The 21,387-nt window shown below is 47.7% G+C and overlaps 1 protein-coding gene across 7 annotated transcripts in view; it reads left to right on the forward strand.

The window, feature by feature from the left end:
* Positions 1-21,387, forward strand: part of SLC20A2 (solute carrier family 20 member 2) — a 117,457-nt gene that overhangs the window by 76,834 nt on the left and 19,236 nt on the right. For all 7 annotated transcript variants that reach the window (XM_047771774.1, XM_047771778.1, XM_047771776.1 and 4 more), the window contains 2 exons: positions 4,560-4,656; positions 19,619-19,735. In XM_047771774.1, the coding sequence (XP_047627730.1) occupies positions 4,560-4,656; positions 19,619-19,735 (214 nt within the window). The remainder of the gene's footprint in view (positions 1-4,559; positions 4,657-19,618; positions 19,736-21,387) is intronic.

Here is a 21,387-nt window from a genome sequence, read left to right on the forward strand (position 1 = left end):
TTAAAATTAGTAGAGCAGGGGCAGAGGAATAATTGTCAAGACACAGCCCCCTGAAGTTGGACTCAGACATGATTACAAAGCGGTGGGAAGAGTCCTGGGTAAAGTATGCAGCCCTGGAAGTGAGGTCATCGGTCAGCAGTCCCAGGCACTGCACTCAGACCTCAGGAAGGAGAGGTCATCATTTCTTTTTTCTTTTTTCTTTTTTTCTTTTTTTGTCTTTTTGCCTTTTCTAGGGCCGCTCCCGTTGCATATGGAAGTTCCCAGGCTAGGGGTCGAATCGGAGCTGTAGCCGCCGGCCTACACAAGAGCCACAGCATCAGAGTCACGTCTGCAACCTACACCACAGCTCACGGCAATGCCGGATCCTTAACCCACTGAGCGAGGCCAGGGATCGAACCCGCAACCTCATGGTTCCTAGTCGGATTCGTTAACCACTGAGCCACAACGGGAACTCCCATCATTTCTTGAATGCTAAACAGAATAGAGTGAGATTGATTCTGGTTTTGAAATTGGCACTGAAAACAGCCAGAGAATTTCTTTACCGAGATGCAAGGTAAATTTTGTTCCTGAAGGCAGAAAGGAAGCTTGAGTGCCTGGCTTTTTTTCCTGTCCTTGAGGATAGGAGAAAGAGAAGGAAATAGGAATTCCCACTGTGGCTCAGGGGATTCAGGATCCCACATTGCTCTGGCTGTGGTGCAGGCGAGCAGCTGCAGCTCCAATTCAACCCCTATCCTGGGAGCGTCCATCTGTCGCAGGTGCAGCCCTAAAAAGCAAAAAGCAAAAAAAAAAAACGGAGGAAATATACCTATTGGAGGTACATTTTTTTAAAACTCAATGAATTTTATTACATTTATAGTTGTACAACGATTAACACAACCCACGGGGGGTACATTTTTTATCAAAAATAGAATGAGCTAAAAATGAAAACCTACTGAGATCAGTATTCTAGAAAAAACCCTTGGTAGCATGTTCCTGCCTGTCGGGGTTGTTGCACCTGCTGCTCTCCTTTGGTCACTGAGTTATACACAGGCCAGCACATCAGGGTCAGCCCGCTTTCAGCTGTCCCCTTGCTAAGTCTGGATGGGCTCTGCCTCTCGGATGATCACAAACTTGCCAGGCCTTCTCTGTTAACATCTTGGAAGGTGCCACCCTCTCTTGCCTGCTTGCCACCCCCCCTTTATTTCCCTGCCCAGAGCCCATTCCTGGGGGCAAGCTCCTCCTCCTCCTCTTCATCACTTCTGCTAAAGCCTTCTCTCCCACCTCCAGCTTCCGGTCTGTCACCTCTCTGTATTTCCACATGCTCAGTGCTTTCTCATCACCAACTCTCACATGTCACAGTGTTTGCTCTCTTGCTTGGTCCCCTGTTGGCTCCCTGACTATAAGATCTGTGAGAATAGAAACCCTGTCCGTTCATGCGGGTAGGCCAGTGCCCAGCTCTGCTTAGCCCTTCAGAGATGCCAGTTGAGTATCTGTTAAGAGGGCAGGGTGGATGCTTGGATGGGGGGCGGATGATGGGTGGATGGAAGGAAGGAAAGATAGAAGGGAGGGAGGAGGAAAGGAGATGCGTCTCAGCGAGACAGCTGGCCTTTTCATTTTAAGAACAGGTTATTTGACTAGAAAACAAAGTGACTCATGGACAGGAAGAACAGACTTGTGGTTACCAAGTGGTGCGGGTTGGGAGAGGGATGAAGTAGGAGGTTGGAGTTAGTAGATGTAAGCTATTATGCACAGAGGGGATAGTCAACAAGGTCCTACTGCATAGCACAGGGAACTACATTCAGTGTCTTATAATAGGAGCTCCCCTCGTGGCTTAGTGGTAATGAACCTGACTAATATCCATGAGGACTTGGGTTTGATCCCCAGCCTCTCTCAGTGGGTTAAGGATCCCGAGTTGCCGTGAGCTGTATGTAGGTGACAGTTGCAGCTTGGATCTGGCGTGGCTGTGGCTTAGGCTTGCAGCTACAGCTCCGATTCGCCCCCTAGCCTGGGAACTTCCATATGCTGCAGGTGCGGCTCTTAAAAAAAATGTCCTATGATAAACTATAATGGAAAAGAATAATTTTTTAAAAATGTAAAGGAGTTTTCTGGTGGCTCAGCAGGTTAAGGAGCCAGTGTTTTCACTGCCATGTCTCTGGTTACAGCCATGGCATGGGTTCGATCCCTGACTCTAGAACTTCTGCATGCCGTGGGTGCAGCACGTTTTGCTGGACAGCAGAAATTAACACAACATTGCAAAGCAACTGCACTTCAATTTTTTTAAAAAAGAGGGACTTCCCATCGTGACTCAGCGGTAATGAACCTGAGTAGTATCCATGAGGATTCGGGTTCGATCCCTGGCCTCGCCTAGTGGGTTAAGGATCTGGCGTTGCCATGAGCTGTGGTGTAGATCAAAGATGAGGTTCAGATCCTACGTTGCTGTGGCTGTGGCGTAGGCCAGCAGCTGTAGCTCCAGTTGGATCCCTAGCCTGGGAAATTGCATATGCTGCAGGCACAGCCCTAAAAAGACCAAAAACAAAAACAAACCCAAAAAAAGGAATATGTTATTTGAGAAAACATAAGATGTTTCAGTTAAAACAAGCAAACTGAAGGCTTTACACCTTGTGAGAGGTTACTGGCTGGGAGTCTTTCTTGAGCAACTCTTGTCCCCAAGAAAACAACATTTTGGAACCAGAGGCATTTGAGCATCTCAGCGTTTTGTTTTCAGTTCAGCCCGGGTTCCTCTTTTAGGGACCCAGCAGGTCAGGAAAGGGCCCGCCCCTCGTCCCAGACTCCTGCCCACCCTTTCGTACCTGCTCTTCACCTGCCCTGCCTCTGACTGTGTCTGGGACACCCTGGGGCTGAATCCCCTTCCAGCCCTGATCTTGCCTTTCCTTACATCTTACTTCCCTTCAGCCCAGGCCTCCCGACAAGGACTGGTGGCCACCTAAGACCTTCCAGAATGGGTTCTTGATGAGTTGTGCATTCTGCCAACATCCTTATTTCCGCATGTTTGCATTTGACAGTAAGACTGTGAGACAATCTCCACTTATCCTTACTTCTGTAGCTCTGTTGGTGTTTAGACTTAATGTACCTTTTTTTTTTTTTTTTGGCTGCGCCTGTGTCATGCAAATGTTCCCAGGCCAAGGATCAAACTCAAGCCACAGTAGTGACAACACTAAATCCTTAACTGTTAGGCCACTGGGTAGTTCTCCCATTTTTTCCTTGTATCGTGAGTAGCTCCTGTCAGTGTACAAGAGTATCTTATATGGTTATTAGAAATTAACCCTTTTTTGAATTGTATAAGCAACATTTATGTGCCAGTGCTGTGTTGAGAAGTTCCCAGTTCATATACTTGCTTCAAAATCTTCTGTACCTCCGGGAGTTCCCTCTGTGGCACAGTGGGTAAAGAATCTGGACTGCAGTGGCTTGGGTTGCAGTGGAGGCATGGGTTTGATCCCTGGCCTGGTGCGGTGGGTTAAAAGGATCCGGTGTTGCTACAGCTGTGGTGCAGGTCACAGCTGTGGCTCAGATTCAGTCTCTGACCTGGAAATCTCCATGTGCCTTGGGTACAGCCATAACACTTAAAAATATGGAGTTCCCGTCATGGTGCAGTGGAAACAAATCCGACTAGGAACCATGAGGTTGTGGGTTCAATCCCTGGCCTCTCTTAGTGGGTTAAGGATCTGGCATTGCTGTGAGCGGTGGTGTAGGTTGCAGACTCGGCTCAGATCTGGCGTTGCTGTGGCTGTGGTGTAGGCTGGCAGCTTGTAGCTTTGATTAGACCCCTAGCCTGGGAACCTCCATATGCCATGGGTGCGGCCCTAAAAAGCAATATATATATATATATATCTCCTCTATAGATCTAAACTCTTAAACTCTTTAAGTTTTCCTCTGTAAAGTCTCAGTATCTAATACTCTCTCAGGTGTTAGTTTGTCTAAAACACAGGCAGCACTATTCCTCTTGAAGTGTTAGATGCAAGAAATGTTGTACTGGAAGCCTAATATTGTAAAAGAAATGTTTCTTAGACAACCCACCATTCTTTTCAGCTTTTCCAAGTTGAAGGTTAAATGCTCTGGCTTGTGAAAAGATTTGGAAAATCGTAGCATGTATTTCTGTATTTCAACACAGCCAACTGGACCCGTGTCACAGAGTCACATAAAATCGAATCATAGCACTGTGGTGCTGAAGTCCCTTGACTCTCTCAGGGCGTCCTCAAAGAGTCAAGTCTCAAAGTGTTGGTCGAAGGTGGATTTTTAGGGTCAGTGTGAGCTTAGCTAGAGGAGGGTGCACCATGGGTTCTGAAACTGATGCCTGCTAGGGGACTTAGTCCCAGCCTCACCAGCTCCCTGTCCCTAAATCTACCGCCAGCTTATGTGATCCCAGCACTTTGCCTGCATCTGCCAGTCACAGTAGGGGTCCCTTGGGAACAGCACTCCCGTGGGAGGGACGGCCCAAGACAGGGACAGGGCCACACGGGGCTGGGAGGATGTCCCCGTAACAGTGTCTGGTGTCCTTTGCCTGTGCTGCCCACAGAGGCCCCCGGAGTCCTGACCTCCCCCCTTGTCTCATTATCATGCAGGAGGACCCTGTGCCCAACGGCCTCCGGGCTCTTCCCGTGTTCTATGCCGCCACCATCGCCATCAACGTCTTTTCCATCATGTACACGGGGGCACCAGGTAAGGACCTCGGAACCTCGCGGCCGGGCACGTTCAAGTCTTGTATTCAAGTCTAGGGCGTTGGTGGATTGCGTGCCCCCACTGCTCTTGGCTGTGCATCAAAAGCTTTACTCAGGGTCATTAGGGAGAAGTGGAAAGAGCAGGAAAAGCACTTGTTTGAGATCCTCGGGAGATAATGTGAAGTGCAAAAGCAGCAGACTTTCAGGTTTGCAACGAGAAAGTGGAAAGCCCCTTCTAGCCCCATTCCCTGTGCTGAATTTTTTTTCCTCAGAATGGGATCTCAGCAGAGCCTCCTGTTCTGTGAGAGGCCCAGAGGGGGCCCTGGAGTACGTGTGGGCAGCAGCCCTATATCCTAACAGGCCAGGGGCCCCCTCACATGGCCCTGAGCACAAACATGCAGCTTGTCAGACTAGTGACTCTAGTGATTCGAGCTGTGCTTTCTTTTTTCTTTTTTTCAGATACTGAAAGCAATGATGAACTTCTTTTCAGAATTGCTCTTTTTGTTCCCATTCTTTTTTTTTACGAGGATTTGTAAATTTGTAAAGGATTTGTTCTTTTTTATAAGGATTTAGTGTTTTAGTGGGGGAGGGCAGGGTTAAAAGTACCTTTCGGGAGTTCCCGTCATGGCACAGTGGTTAACGAATCCGACTAGGAACCAAGAGGCTGTGGGTTTGATCCCTGGCCTTGCTCAGCGGGTTGACGATCCGGCGTTGCTGTGAGCTGTGGTGTAGGTTGCAGACGCAGCTCGGATCCTGCGTTGCTGTGGCTCTGGCGTGGGCCGGCGGCTACAGCTCTGATTGGACCCCTAGCCTGGAAACCTCCATGTGCCGCAGGAGCGGCCCTAGAAAAGGCAAAAAGACCAAAAAAAAAAGTTCCTTTCGGAGTTCCATTGGGCTCAGCATAAACAAACCTGGCTAGTATCCATGAGGATGTGGATTTGATCCCTGGCCTCGCTCAGTGGGTTGAGGATCCAGCATTGCTGTGTGCTGTGGCTTAGGTCATAGATGCAGTCTTGGATCTGATGTTGCTGTGGCCGTGGTGTAGGCTGCCCGAAGTTGCAGCTCTGATTCAACCCCTAGCCTGAGAACTTCCGTATGCTGCATATGCAGCCCTAAAAAGACAAAAAAAAAAGCTTCTGTCTTTTACGTTTGCAGTGGGTGCATGAAAACTTACATACGGTATTGCCACTGGTGTCCATTTCCCCATTGAGGAGCTGGTAGTATCGTGTTTCTGTACCCGCTTTGGTAGAAAGGGTTGTCTGTTTCTCTCTCTGAGGCGTACCTCCTACAGCCAGATCCCGAACGCATCCATCACTGTCAGGGTATCTGAAGTCAGCAGATATGGTAGTTTGGGTTGTTTTTCTTCTCATTAATGTCCTGTAAGGATTAAGATTCAGCTATTCCCCATATCTGACAAAAATCCCCTCCTCTCTGTTCAAAAGATAAAGATTCTGCTAAATGGAGGGAATCCTTTTTTTTTTTTTTTTTTTGCTTTTCAGTACAGCACTTTTGGCATATGGAGGTTCCCAGGCTAGGGGTCTAATCAGAGCCAATCAGCTGCCGGCCACTGTCAGAGCCACAGCAACACCAGATCCAAGTCTTGTCTGCAACCTACACCACAGCTCACAGCAATGCTGGATCTTTAACCCACTGAGTAAGGCCAGGGATCGAACCCCACAACCTCATGGTTTCTAGTCAGATTCGTTTCCGCCGCCCTGCCCCACGACGGGAACTCTGGGAATCCTTATTAATCACTCCAACTGGATCTTCTCAAGGTGGTTTTTCTCAGGTTTAACAGCCATGTGTAATTATGTGTCTGTGTACTGCACCCTTCCTGAGTGACTCAACACTTTGTAATCTTCTGCTTTGGCGTCTCTGCAGCGCTCAGGACGTGGCTCTTATAAGCTCGGAGTATTTGTGGGCAGGGCTCTCAGATGGCGGGTGAAAGCAGGGGGTGCGGTGGGGGTGGGGCATCCCAGCTGCTTTAAGTTGCACATTGTTGTGAGCTGGAGGGAGATGCAACCCTAGCATCCTCAGGTAACACTGGCCTGTTGGCCTTTCGGGCTGGACTGCTCACAGACTATGAAGTGAGTTTGTCACGACTGTTTGCCGTTACATTAAAAAACAACACGCAGAGAGAAAGCAATTCTGTACCACGAGGTTGACCCCACCCCAAGTCCATGCTCTCCTGAAGCGTCACAGCTTTTTTTTCAACCTTGTAGAAGTTTTATGTGTTAGGGAGTTTAGCAGGTTCAGCAGATTAAGGACCCGATGTTATCTCTGCGGGGGTACGGGTTGGATCTTTGGCCTCCCTCAGTGGGTTAAGGATCTGGTGGTGTTGTGGCTGTGGTGTAGGCCCATACCAGCAGCTCAGATTTGACCCCTAGCCTGGGAACTTCCATATACTGCAGGTACAGCCCTAAAAAGGAAAAAAAAGTTTTATGTGTTAGAAAGTATACAGACAGGAGTTCCTTTTGTGGCTCAGTGGGTTAAGAACCCGACATACTGTCCGTGAGGATGTGGTTTGATCCCTGGCCTCGCTCAGTGGGTTAAGGACCCGCTGTTGCCAAAAGCTGTGGTGTAGGCCGCAGCTGCAGCTCCAGTTCAACCCCTAGTTCAGGAACTTCCATATGCTGCAGGTACAGCCTTTAAAAAGAAAAAACATGCAGACATAATTACAGGAACACTTTCATTTACAGAATATACCGTAGGATGACCAAAAATCGTATCCAACTCTCACAAGGGATAACGGTCCACTTCATTCAGTTTCACCCTAGAAAACATGACCTTTTAGCATCTCAGTCCTTTCCTGGAGTGCTGGGCAGGCCCCGAGAACCAGATGGAAAGTAACCTGTAGCCGAGAGAGCTCTGCCCACCTGAGCCCTTGCTCTTAGTTCTTTCTAGGCTCTCAGAGCCCAGCTTAGCTGCACAAAGAGCCAGGCAGCTGTCAATAGGCAGACACCTGCTGGTTGGTGATTTGAGAGACGAGCAAATGAAGGCTGGGTGCCTTTGTCGTGCCGAGTCCTAGAAACAGGAATCGATGTAAACAACGATCATGTGTCCCTGTTTCTGCATTTTATTTTTTGAGCCTCTATTCTTGCTCCCTTGCTCTTGGTCCAAATGTCAGAGGACCAAAACTGTGTGAATTTTATTAAAATTTGACTTTTTTCTGTACTCACCTGTTTTCTCTTTTTTATTCACCTTTTTTCTACTGCTCTTTTTTGGTGTAGTTTTATTGCAGATCTGCTAAAAGAATCATATTCCCGGAGTTCCCATTGCGGCTCAGGGGAAATGAATCCGACTAGTATCCATGAGGACGCAGGTACCATCCCTGGCCTCGCTCAGTGGGTTAAGGATCCGATGCTACCATGAGCTGTGGTGTAGGTCGCAAACTCGGCTCAGATCCAACATTGCTGTGGCTGTGGTGTAGGCCGGTAGCTACAGCTCCAATTGGACTCCTAGCCTGGGAACTTCCATATGCCACAGGTGTGGCCCTAAAAAGAAAATCGTATTTCTAAGAGACTAAGTTATTCTAGAGAAAATGAAACTATGTAATGGGTTGCGGCAACTTAAGGATGATATAAATACCTCATAGAGAAGTTGTGCAAAATAAATGATAGGAGTTCCTTGGATAGCTCTGCACCAGGATCCAGTGCTGTCACTGTAGCAGCTTGAGTCACTGCTGTGGCTCAGCTTCGATTCCTGGCCTGGGAACTTGCACATGCTGAGGATGTGGCAAAAAAAAAAAAAAGATAAATAAGTGCTTTTACTGAGCTGTTTTTTTTTTTTTTTGTCTTTTTGCCTTTTCTACGGCCGCTTCCTGCGGCATATGGAGGTTCCCAGGCTAGGGGTCGAATCAGAGCTGTAGCCACCGGCCTACACCCCAGCCACAGCAACTCGGGATCCGAGCCGCATCTGCAACCTACACCACAGCTCACGGCAATGCCGGATCCTTAAACCAATGAGCAAGGCCAGGGACTGAACCCACAACCTCATGGTTCCTAGTCGGATTCGTTAACCACTGTGCCACGACGGGAACTCCTGAGCTGAGTTTAACATGAATTGATCCTTTGCATCTTCTGAAGTCCTCTAGGAAACTGGTGATATTGCCAACACCCTCTAAGGTGGGAAACAGGCCCAGCAGTGCCGACTGGTACCTGCGGTCATGTAACTAGTAGGGTGCAGAACCAGACTTGGAGGCGGGCAGACTAGTTCTGAGCCCCAGCCTTGGTTAGGACATTCTGATTGATGTCAGACACCGTATCTAGGGCCTATCATTAATGTCACCGTTAATGACAGTCACAATACATCAACTTCATGCATTCTTTCCCTCTTCTTCACACGTTTTAAAAAATGACTTCCAAGGAGTTCCTGCTGTGGCACAGTGGGTTAAAAATCCAGTGTTGCCACAGCTGTGGCCTCAGTCGCAGGTGCAGCTCAGATTCGATCCCTGGCCTGGGACTTTCCACATGCCACGGGTACAGCGGACAAAGAAAAAAGCATTACTTCCAATACATTTGGAAGCCTGGCTCTGTGTTTTTTCTGTTTATTTAATGGCCAAGTAATGTGAGTCTACATTTTAAAGTAAAAAAAGAAATAAGCACTTGAAAATTTTCCTTTCTACTTAAATTTTTTCCACTATAAAAGATAGGAGTTCCCTCATGGCTCAGAAAGTTAAGGATATGGCATAGTCACTGCTGTGGTATGGGCCACTGCTGTAGTATGGTTTGATCCCTGGCCCAGGGAGTTCCACATGCTGCAGGTGTTGGCAAAATAAAAAGCACAAAATAAAATCTTTGTCAAGAAATAAATATATATATATATTTACATTATTATATATAAGTAATGTTAAGAGGGTGGCATTTAGAAATACTGAAAAGTCTGAAAGTCTGAATCTTTTTTTTTCTTCTTCTTCTTCTTTTTTTGGGGGGGGGGACTGCACCTGCGGCATATGGAGGTTCCCAGGCTAGAGGTTGAGTTGGAGCGATAGCTGCCAGCCTATGCCACAGCCACAGCAATGCAGGATCCAAACGGTGTCTGCAGTCTACACCACAGCACACAGCAATGCTGGATCCTTAAGCCAGCATGTCCTAAGTCATCCTGTCTGTTTTCCCACACAGGTCTGGAGAATTTCTTGCTAGAAGTTTTCTGGGGGCGGTGGGGGGGTGCTGGTATAAAGAGGGAAGGTAGTCAGAACTGAGGGTACAGCCACTGTGTGCCTCCACTCAGAGAAGGACTTTGCTAATAATGTCTTGGGCCCCTGGGAGTGTTTCCAGAATATCCAGTAGGTGAGCCCAGATCCCTTTTATTTCTTCTTTTTAGGGCCCCACCCATGACATATGGAAATTCCCAGGCTAGGATCCAATTGGAGCTATAGCTGCCAGCCTACACCACAGCACAGCAACTCGGGCTCCAAGCTGTGTTTGTGACCTACACTGCAGTTTGCAGCAATGCTGGATCCTTAACCCATTGAGCCAGGCTAGGGATCAAACCTGCATCCTCATGGACACTGTGTCAGGTTCTTAACCTGCTGAGACACAGCGGGAACTCCCAGATCCTATTTTAATTTAAACCTTGAAGGTTTTTGCCCTTCAAACTAGACATTAATTACATCCTATCATCTCCTCTGGGGTCATCTGTAGCCGTGGTGGCATACTTGGTGATGAGGTTGAGCTGGGAAGATTCATTTCTACGATGACTTTGTCCTCTGCTCCCTTCAGAATTTGCCTGCCTTTCTTTCGGTCTGGAATTCACCCCTGCGGGTCCCTTTCTTCCTTAGACCGTTTCTCTTCAACACACCGGGCCCCAGAGAGAAAAGGAAAGAATGAAATTGGCGAACAAAGAAGAGTGCCAGCCTTAACCTTACTCAGTTTGAACTTTTCAGAGATGCTGACGAATGGCATTTTTATGCACGGAGGTGAATTCAGTGGTTCTCCAAGGACTGTTGAATTACAGTGCACTGTTTTCACTTCCTCTGTTCCTCCTCTCTAAATTATTTTGAAGTTGTTTATATTCCTGGGCTCAGTGTGATCTGTTTTATTTTGTGTTCGCCCTGACGTTTCTCAAAAGTCATCCTTCTCCTTCGGAGGCTGAGTTAGCACTTTAAAAAAATTGCCTGTGCATTTTTGTCCTTAAAAAAAATAATTTGCAAGAAACAAAAGTAACTTGAAATAAAGCGCTCACTTGGGTTGGGTTGGAGACAAGCCTGAAGCTTATTTTTAATGAAAGGCTTCAGCTGTGCCGGACCTGGTTTTTGTTCAGCATTTAAAGAATGAAGGCTGAGGTTCGGGGTGTGCTGCTTTGAGTTGTCAGGGGGGATCAGCTAATGAAGGTTTCTAAGTGTGGTCCTAGACCAGCAGCAGCAGCAGCGTCACACGGTCACTTGTCAAAAATGCGGACTCTCAGGCTCACCCCTGAAGTGCAGAATGGAGCAGAAATGCAGCCCAGTGGTCTGTGTTTGCCAGGAAACGCTCGGAGATCTGATGATGCATGTCCGTTTGGAGGACCGCTGCTTTAATTACATCTCTACCACAGCCTTTTACCGAAACTCTGCTGTCCTACCATGGTTCCGCAAGGGGCACTTCTTCAGAAGCTCTAATGAGCAGCCTTTGCGCACTCCTTACCAGCAGATGAATTCTCCAACTTAACCAGGCCTGGTGTCTGGCTTCCTCAGAGCGGTCTGCACCTGAGACCGGGCTGCCACCGCCTCCTCTTCCTCCTGCGTCTTCTCCCCCTCCTCTTCCCCCTCCTCCTCCATCTCCCCCGCTGTCCCTCCTCCTCTGTTTCTTCCTCCTCCATCTCCTCCTCCCCCTCCTCCATCTCCTCCTCTCCCCTGCTCTCCCTTCCTTCCCCTCCTCCCCCATCTCCTCCTCCTCTTCTTCCTCTAGTGGCATCTCTTCTGGTCCAGCCCCAAGGAAATCAGAGCATCAGCCTCCCCTCAGGTCCCTGCCAACTTGGGAGAGGAGCTTTGTCCTCAGAGGACCTCTATGTCCCATGTTACCATTTTTGAGTTCTGAGCTGTAGAGAAGCCTGGCATTGCAGCTTCAGTGGTTCTCAGCCCTGGGCTGGGGGGCCCTGGGGTGAGAAGGGTCTCCAGTATCACCAAGAGCTGAATTCAGAGCAGAGTGATTGAAACTCACTTCCTTCTCAGAATTAATGAACCCTGGTTTGAGAAAGCTGATACCATACGCAGAAAAAATATCCAAATTTAGGAAATAGCATTTTAACATTTCAAAATGATGCTTTTTTTTGTGCTTTTTTTTTTGTCTTTTTGTCTTTTAGGGCTGCACTGGTGGCACATAGAGGTTCCCAGGCTAGGGGTCTAATCGGAGCTGTAGCCGCCAGCCTACGCCACAGCCACAGCAATGCAGGATCCGAGCCATGTCTGTGACCTATACCACAGCTCACGGCAATGCCAGATCCTTAACCCACTGATCGAGGCCAGGGATTGAACCCTCATCCTAATGGATGCTAGTCAGGTTCATTAACCACTGAGCCATGACAGGAACTCCAACAATGCTTTATTTTCTTAAAGTTGCCCCCAGAATTCCTTTTACATAGGGAGCGCCTCTAATGGTTGAATATGTTGATCTAAAACCAAAACAAACCAAAAACTAGTAACTCTGTTCATCAAGTCAGGGAGTAGTAGTAAAAAGAGATTCTACAGGAGTTCCCATCATGGCTACTAGTTAATGAACCCAACTAGTATCCATGAAGATGCAGGTTCCATCCCTAGCCTCGCTCAGTGGGTTAAGGATCCAGTGTTGCCTTGAGCTGTGGTGTAGGTCATAGATGCAGCTCTGACCCCACGTTGCTGTGGCTGTGGTGTAGACTGGCAGCTGCAGCTCTGATTTGAGCCCTAGCCTGGGAACTTCCATATGCCTCGGGTGCAGCCCTAAAAAGACCAAAAATTTAAAAAAAAAAATGATTCTACAAATGAGGTAAACTTGTGTATTAGTTACTGTGGATCGATGTCCACAATACATTGTTATGTGAGAAATAAAGGCACAGAACAATATGTAGTGTGATTTACAGCTGTTAAATTTAAGAGGAAAAAAAAGAAATTCTTACAAATACTTTGCAGTGTATGTTTATGTCTAGAAGATGCCTGGAAAGATACATTCCCCTCCCCCCCCAATAGTTAATAGTGTTGGTTCAAGAGGAGAGAAACATGAGGAATTTTTTTTTTTATTTTATTCTTATTTATTTTTTGGTCACCCTGTGGCCCATGGAGTTCCTATGCTGTAGCTGTAACAATGCCAAATCCTTTAACCCTCTGTGCAGGGCAAGGATTCAACCTGCATCCTGGACCTGTAGAAATGCCACTGATTCCGTTATGCCACAGTGGGAACTCCCAATGAGGAATTTTCATATTTGTTCATCGTACAGATTTATTATACAACTTTATAATAAGCATATTTTTTTTCCTGTTTCTTTTTAGGGCCACACCCGCAGCATGTGGAAGTTCCCAGGCTAGGGGTTGAATCGGAGTTGCAGCTGTCGACCTACTCCAGAGCCCCAGCAGTGCGGGACCTGAGCTGAGCCTGTGACCTACACCACAGCTCATAGCAACATCAGATCCTTAATCCACTGAGCGAGGCCGGGGATTGAACCTGAGTCCTCGTGGATACTAGTTGGGTTTGTTACCATTAAGCCAACGCAATGGGAACTTCATAAGCATGTATTATTTATCAAATTAAAAAGAGAAAGGAGAGGGTGTCTAGAGGCTTAAAGTGGAGTTAATTTAAGGAAACTAGAAGTTCATTTAATTTTATTAGATTCTAATAATGATTGTCCTATGTGAAAATTGAGAGCAGTAACCGAGTCATGACTCCAGAAGGCTGTGAATTTTTTAAAAAGTTCCATTGACTTCTCCCCCAAGTCCGTTGGATGTTCTGATCTTTGGGGGGTTTGGGAAAGAATCGCAAAGATGCTTGAGGTTAGAGCTGAATCACTATTCATCATATCTTTGCTGTTCAGAAAATGAAAGAGCTTGAGATGAAAGGCCATTGAGGGGTTGGAGCGAGGTCTGGGCTTCCGAGCACCCTGTGTGGGTTCCTGGCAGCCACTGTTGGCCCAGGGACCGGGAGCAATTCAAGCCATGGCCTACTTTGCTGTCCACGGGGTGCGGGGCGGCCGTACCTCGGCACCCTCTCGAGTGTCGTTGCTGGAAACCAACTCGAGAGCCTCACGGGAAGGCAGTTCACTATGAAATATTTCTGCCCACAACTTTGCTGTAAAAGTGTCAGCTTTGAATTTTCGGAAGAAAACTAGTTTTCCCTCAGAGGTACATTGACTGAAGTGCTTTTCTCTGCTGGATTTTTGCTTTTAATTAAATTTTTACCCATGAAATTTGATTTTAACGTATTTAGTACAGTTTAGAGCTATAGCCCATAAATAACTGTCAGTCTGTGTTTCTTTTTTTTTTAGTTAAAGTATTGTTGATTTAAAAAAATTTTTTATGAAAGTATAGTTGATTTCAGGAGTTCCCGTCGTGGCGCAGTGGTTAACGAATCCGACTAGGAACCATGAGGTTGCGGGTTCGGTCCCTGCCCTTGCTCAGTGGGTTAACGATCCGGCGTTGCCGTGAGCTGTGATGTAGGTTGCAGACGCGGCTCGGATCCCGCGTTGCTGTGGCTCTGGCGTAGGCCGGTGGCTACAGCTCCGATTCGACCCCTAGCCTGGGAACCTCCATGTGCCGCGGGAGCGGCCTAAGAAATAGCAACAACAACAACAACAACAAAAAAGACAAAAGACAAAAAAAAAAAAAGAATAGTTGATTTCAGTCTGCGTCTCTTATATGCAGGCTTTAAAGTAAATTCTGATGCTTTTTAAAATTTTTACTTTATTTTTATTTATTAATTTTTTTTGTCTTTTTAGGCCCGCACCCACGGCATATGCAAGTTCCCAGGCTAGAGGTCCAGTCAGAGCTGCAGCTGCTGGCCTGCACCACCACGACCACGGCAATGCCAGATCCTTAACCCACTGAGTGAGGCCAGGGATGGATCCTCATGCCTACTAGTTGGGTTCCGTTACTGCTGAGCTACAATGGCAACTCCAATTTTAATTTTAATTTTTTTAATTTTAATTTTTTTTTGGCCTCCCTGCAGCATGTGGATCACACCCAGGCCCCAGCAGTGACAAAGCCAGATCCTTAATCCACTGAGCCACCAGGGAACTCCTTTCTTTATTATTGAAGTATTGTTGATTTACAGTGTTGTGTTAGTTTCAGAGGTATAGCAAAGTGATTCAATTTTATACACACACACATATATAATGAACACGCTTTTCAGACTCTTCCCTTATACATTATGACAAAATACTGAGCAGAGCTCCTAAACAGAAGGTCCTTGTTGATTATCTATTTTATATATACATATAAAATAGTAGCGTACCTCTATTCATCTCAAACTGCTCATTTATCCCACCTTACCCTTTCCCCTTTGGTAACCAGTGTTTTTCTAGGTCTTGTAGGTCTATTTCTGTTTTGTATACGAGTTAATCCTGATGCTCTTTTGATGCCCTATTAACTTACTGAATTGCTGGAATAATTTGGTAAAATGCGAATTCTGTCCCCTTTCTGCTCCTCCCTCTTCTCTTAGGACCCACGTTCTTTTGCCCCTTTGCTCCCCCCCCCTTCCCCCACCCTTGATTTTCATCTGCCCCCCACCCCCCAGCCCCCACCCCTTCCACCCCCAGTGACGTGTGAGCCCCTGATCTCCGTCCGGTTCTTGTGACTGAGAGGGCGCCTTCAGAGCCTCTTGGCCACTTCCCAGGCCAGACCATGTGTGAAGGCAGCTGTGATGGTAAAGGTTCAAGGTGCAGGTGACACTGTGGCTTCTTGTCTTAAGCGTCAGAAGGTCACGCAACCGGCCTCAGTTTCTCCCTTTCGGGTGCTGGTCCACACAGCCCCTGGCCACCACATGACCTCAGGGGAGAGCATGGGCGGGGGTCTTGGAGCAGTGCATGTGGTACCCCCTCTGCCTTTGCTGTGGGCCCCGCTTAGTGTAGATGGAGGGAAATGGGGCCTGAGGGCAAAAGTGTTCGCTCACTGAAATATTTACACATCTGGCGTTGCCGTTGTGCTTCAGTGGGTTAAGAACCCTATTAGTATCCATGAGGACACAGGTTCAATCCCTGGCCTCTCTCAGTGGGTGAAGGATCCAGCGCTGCTGCAAGCTGCAGAATAGGTCGCAGATGCGGCTCAGATCTCACTGTTGCTGTGGCTGTGGTGTAGGCTGGCAGCTGTGGTGCCAATTCGACCCTTAGCCTGGGAACCTCTGTGGGCTGTGGGTGTGGTCTTGAAGAAATAGAAAAGAAAGAGAAATGTACGTATCCCTCTCCCAAACTGCCTCCCCATCCCCAAGGCCCCCAGGGCGCGCCTGTTCTAGATCAGGTTAACACGGTGAAGCCCAAAGTAGAGCAGTTAACAATTTCACCCTCAACTAACAGGAGCCACAGAGGAAGTGGCGAAACGCCTTCAAAAACCAAGTACGTGTAAGCCTTAGTTGGCATTGCCGTTGGCTGATCAGTTTGGCGTTGGTAGTTAACAGCCACCACTCAGGGCAGCAAGAAGCCACCTCGCAGTGGTGCTTTACCACATGCACCAGGACACTGACATAAAGATGGAAAACAGAAGCAGGAAGCCGTGGCCACAGGCGTGGCCAGTGAGGTCAGATGGGGAGTAGTTTTACGAGCAATTCCAAGCCTCGGATCCTGAGACAGAGCCAAGCTGGGGCCAGGCTGCCAGTTCCTCAGTGCAGCCCCATGTGGGGTCATTGCTTCTGGAGTCACTGGAGGTTTGAGGACAGAGTGGCCTGGCCGCTGAGTATCTGTGCCCACCAGTGACCCAAGCTTTATTATAGAAAAATGATAAATAATAATAGTTTTTTTTTCATATTTATGTATGCTAATCCTGACTTCCCATTTATAGTATTAAGTACCTCTTCTTCCTCTTACCATTACCAAAATGTCTTCCTTAACTGAGGAACTTTGAGTTGGCCTAAACATATAAGATGGTTAAGGAGTTTCCTGGTGGCCTCGCAGTTAAGGGCTCAGCATTGTCACTGCTGTGGCCTGAGTCACTGCTGGTATGAGGTCGATCCCTAGCCCAGGAACTTCCACTTGGTGTGGGTGGGTCAAAATAAAAAGGTTAATGGTGTAACAAAGCGTGCATTATGAGTTATTTACTCTAAGAGCAGAGTTTTAAATAGTTTACTCCTTTCAATCTTCTTTTGAAAATTTGAAAACCTTTTTTACAAGTTTAAAAAAGTTGAGGGATGGAAGTTCCCCTTGTAGCTCAGTGGTAACGAGCCCAACTAGTATCCATGAGGATGCAGGTTCGATCCCTGGCTTCGCTCAGTGTTAAGGATACAGTGTTGCTCTGAGCTACGATGTAGGTTGCAGATGTGGCACAGATTCTGTGTTGCTGTGTCTGTGGTGTAGGCTGGCACCTGTAGCTCCAATTGGACCCCTAGCCTGGGAACTTCCATATGCTACAGGTGCAGCCCTAAAAAGCAAAAAAAAAAAAAGTTGAGGGGTTGTGGGTTCCCCCCGGCCCCAGGAGTCATAGACGTGCCAGGCCCTCCTGAAGGTCAGGGCAGTAAATCAGACCCACTGTTCTCTTTAAAAGCAATTTACGAAAGTATGTGTTTATTAGAAATTTTTGAAGTTAACAGTACAAAAGTCTCTTCAGTGAGATGGGAGAGCCCCCGCTAGGGTCCATCTCTCTGCAGGAGTAACCACGGATTCTCTCCAGAACTTTTCTGTCTATTTGCATGTGTGGTAGGAGTGAAGGCATCGGGTGGTTTTCTCTTCCAAGCATAAATTGGATTGCCCTACACATACCATGACCCAGCTGGCCTTTCTTTTATTTATTTATGTATGTATGTATGTATGTATGTATTTATTTTGGTCTTTTTGCTATTTCTTGGGCCGCTCCGGCGGCATATGGAGGTTCCCAGGCTAGGGGTCCAATCGGAGCTGTAGTCTCCGGCCTATGCCAGAGCCACAGCAACACGGGATCTGAGCCGCGTCTGCAATCTACACCACAGCTCACGGCAACGCCGGATCGTTAACCCACTGAGCAAGGGCAGGGACCGAACCCGCAACCTCATGGTTCCTAGTCGGATTTGTTAACCACTGCGCCACGACGGGAACTCCCCAGCTGGCCTTTCTAACTTAACTAGATCTTAGGCCCCTCTCTTTATCAGTACACTTCTATCTTCTTCCTTTCTCATCTGTGCACTAACTTGTGTCACATTTCCATGCTGATTCCTGTCCTGGTAGTCTTGCGAAAATGTTTTTCTTTTTTCTTTTTAGGGCCGCACCCAAGGCATATGGAAGTTCCCGGGCTAGAGGTCGAGTCGGGGTTGCAGCTGCCGGCCTACACCACAGCCACAGCAGTACCGGATCCGAGCTAGCTGTGTCGGCAGTCCACTCCACAGCTCATGGCAATGCCGATCCTTAACCCACTGAGCGTGGCCAGAGATCGAACACATATCTTCATGGATACTAGTTGGTTCTTACCCTGCCGAGCCACAATGGGAACTCCTGCAAATTCTTACTATTACAAATAATACTGGAGTGAGTACTCCTGTGGCTGTGTCCTTGTACCTGTACCAGGATGCATGAATTATGCCTGTCTCCCAGGGACTGAAGAGCCACAAAATTCAGAGTCCCGGGCCCTGGGGACCCCTCAGGGCTGGGAAGCATGGTGTCCCTACACCCCGAGCCTGCCTACCCTCTTTTTTAGCTAATGGAATGGCAGCCTAGTAGGCTCAACTGGATGTTAATGGGAAGTTTTTCTATGCTGTAATTCCGTGAGTTGATGCTTTAAAGAAGAGTCAAGTTTGACAGTCCATGTCCTTTTTGAAAACTTTTCTATCTAAGCTGACTTGAAAAAAGGTTTTTGGAGATTTCCTGGTGGCCTAGCAGTTAAGGATCTGGCATTGTCACCGCTACGGCTCCAGTCACTGCCATGGAGCAGATTCGATTCCTGGCCCAGGAACTTCCTCATGCCCTGAGTACCAAAAAAAAAGTTTGTGTATATGGTCTGAGTGGCACGTCTGTTTATTTATTTATTTTTTATCTTTTGTCTTTTTAGGGCTGCACCCAAGGCATATGGAGGTTCCCAGGCTAGGGGTCCAATCGGAGCTGTAGCTGCCGGCCTACACCAGAGCCACAGCAATGCCAGATCCAAGCTGCGTCTGTGACCTATACCACAGCTCACGGCAACACCGGATCCTTAACCCACTGAGCAAGCAGGGCTGCTGACTATATCGAAACCAAAGAGGTGGCATCTGGCCTGGCTGTGTATGCTGTAGACCTGGGCTTCAGGCTACTGGCATTGGGGGCAGGGGGACCCCTTTCCCACCCCTTTGTCTACTCAGAAATTTAGATCCTGAGATAATACTATAAATGTGTTTATTCCCTACTTAATAGGCTATCTGTGCCAATAAAAATGCCAATTTTTATTTTTATTTAAAATGTGTGTGTGTGTGTGTTTAGGGCCACACCTGCATCATATGGAAGTTCCTAGCCTAGGGCTTGAATCAGAGCTGTAGCTGCTGGCCTACACCACAGCCAGAGCAATGCCAGCTCTGAGCCGCGTCTGCGACCTGTACCACAGCTCACGGCAACACCGGATCCTTAACCCACTGAGCGAGGCCAGGGAGTGAACACTCAACCTCATGTATGCTGAGCCACGACGGGAACTCCGAAGCCGATCAATTTTTAATAATTAGCTTACTCATCAATGTAAATACCTATCCACAGGGATAGTTGTCGCAAATACACAGCTGTGGACCCCAAACATCTAGCACATTTTTCTGGGTGAGAGTTGTATTAAACACAGAATCCAGGTGATCCACTCAGCTTTGGGGAGTGGCAAGTGTGTCGATGTGCTTGCTGTCTGGCCTCTCAGAAATGTCCAGTGACAACCCCGTGTCGCCTTCTTCCCCCAGTGCTGGGCCTGGTCCTTCCCATGTGGGCGATCGCTCTCATCTCCTTCGGCGTTGCACTGCTATTCGCCCTCTTTGTGTGGCTCTTTGTGTGTCCATGGATGCGGAGGAAAATAGCAGGTAAGGGCTTTTTTTATTCTTCTGGTTTACAAAAATGTCTGATTCCTGAGGCCTCAGGTGTGACCCATGATTAACTTCCCCAGGAGGGGAGGACTAGCCTGTCCAGGACACGCACTGGGATACAGCCCAGTCCTGGTCTCTGGCTCCTGGCTGTTTGGATTCAGACTTTTTCTTTCTTTCTTTCTTTTTTTTTTGTCTTTTTGCCTTTTCTAGGGCCGCCTCCCCCCGTATATGGAGGTTCCCAGGCTAGGGGTCTAATTGGAGTTGTAGCCACCAGCCTACGCCAGAGCCACAGCAATGTGGGGTCCAAGCTGCGTCTGCAACCTACACCACAGCTCACGGCAACGCCGGGTCCTTAACCCGCTGAGCAAGGCCAGGGATCGAACCCACAATCTCATGGTTCCTAGTCGGATTCGTTAACCACTGAGCCATGACAGGAACTCCCCCAGACTTTTTCTTGAGAGATCCTAGTTGCCTGCATAACTAGAAGGTAACAGTGCCTGATGAGAAACTCAGATTGTAAAGTAAACCTCGCATTAAGAGAAGACTTTACTCCCTGAAGAATGGCTGAAAGTAAAAAGTGTGATAACCAGGAACTCCTGTCATGGCTCAGGGGTGACAAACCCGACTAGTGTCCATGGGGACCTGGATTCGATCCCTGGCCTCGTTCAGTGGGTTAAGGATCCAGCATTTGTCAGGAGCTGTGGTGTAGACTGGCAGCTGCAGCTCTGATTCGACCCCTAGCCTGGGAACTTCCATATGCCGCAGGTGCGGCCCTAGAAAGCAAAAAAAAAAAAAGTGTGGTAGCTGGAATTCTCAGACCTTGTTGGTGACATGAAAGGTGGTACAACCATGGCAGAAGTTAATTAGCAGTTTCTCATAAAGTTAAGCAAACATTAACCATATGATCCAGTAATTCCACTCTTAGGTATCTATCCAAGAGAAAGAAAAAGACTTGGAGGTAAATCGTGTAGTCATAATAGCCCCAAACTAGAAACAAACTAGATGCTCATTAACAGGCGAGTGGGTAACCCACTTACGCTGTATTCATACAATAGAAGGCACATTAGCATTGAAGAGGATGAGTTAGCAGCAGCCAAGACACGAAGGAGGACATCCTGCATGTTTCCAGGGAGATTAATAATCCATAGCCATAAACCACTGGTTGGTGGAGACCCACTGCAAAGGGGCGTAGGGAACTTTGAAGTACAGGGGGTATTCTTCGGGGATTGGGGAAGGGACTCGGCAGGGACACGGGAACTCTGTTGCGGGGAGACTGTGTAGGGATGGAGGGGCTACGGTGGGGGGGACTCTGCAGGCTTGGGGGGCACTAGGGACACAGTGAGAACTTTCTAGGACTTTGTCTTAACTGGGGAGTGGTTATAGGCTGTACTCCATGCCCAAGTCATCAACCCGTGCATTTAAAATGTGTAAATTTGTAAATGGAAATTATACCTCAAAAAAAGCAATTAAAAAAAAAGAAGAAGAAGAATATGGCTTAAAATGGGGGGAGCTATTTTCCTGTCATCAGTAGCATGATTGAATTCCAAGTCTGGAGGCCGAATGCTTTTACAGGGCTCTCAAAAGAAGTATTTACTTTTGGGAGTTCCCGTCGTGGCTCAGTGGAAATGAATCTGACTGGCATCCATCGG

Source organism: Phacochoerus africanus, chromosome 3 (genome assembly GCF_016906955.1).
Source record: "Phacochoerus africanus isolate WHEZ1 chromosome 3, ROS_Pafr_v1, whole genome shotgun sequence".
In the NCBI taxonomy this organism is placed as follows: Eukaryota; Metazoa; Chordata; class Mammalia; order Artiodactyla; family Suidae; genus Phacochoerus; species Phacochoerus africanus.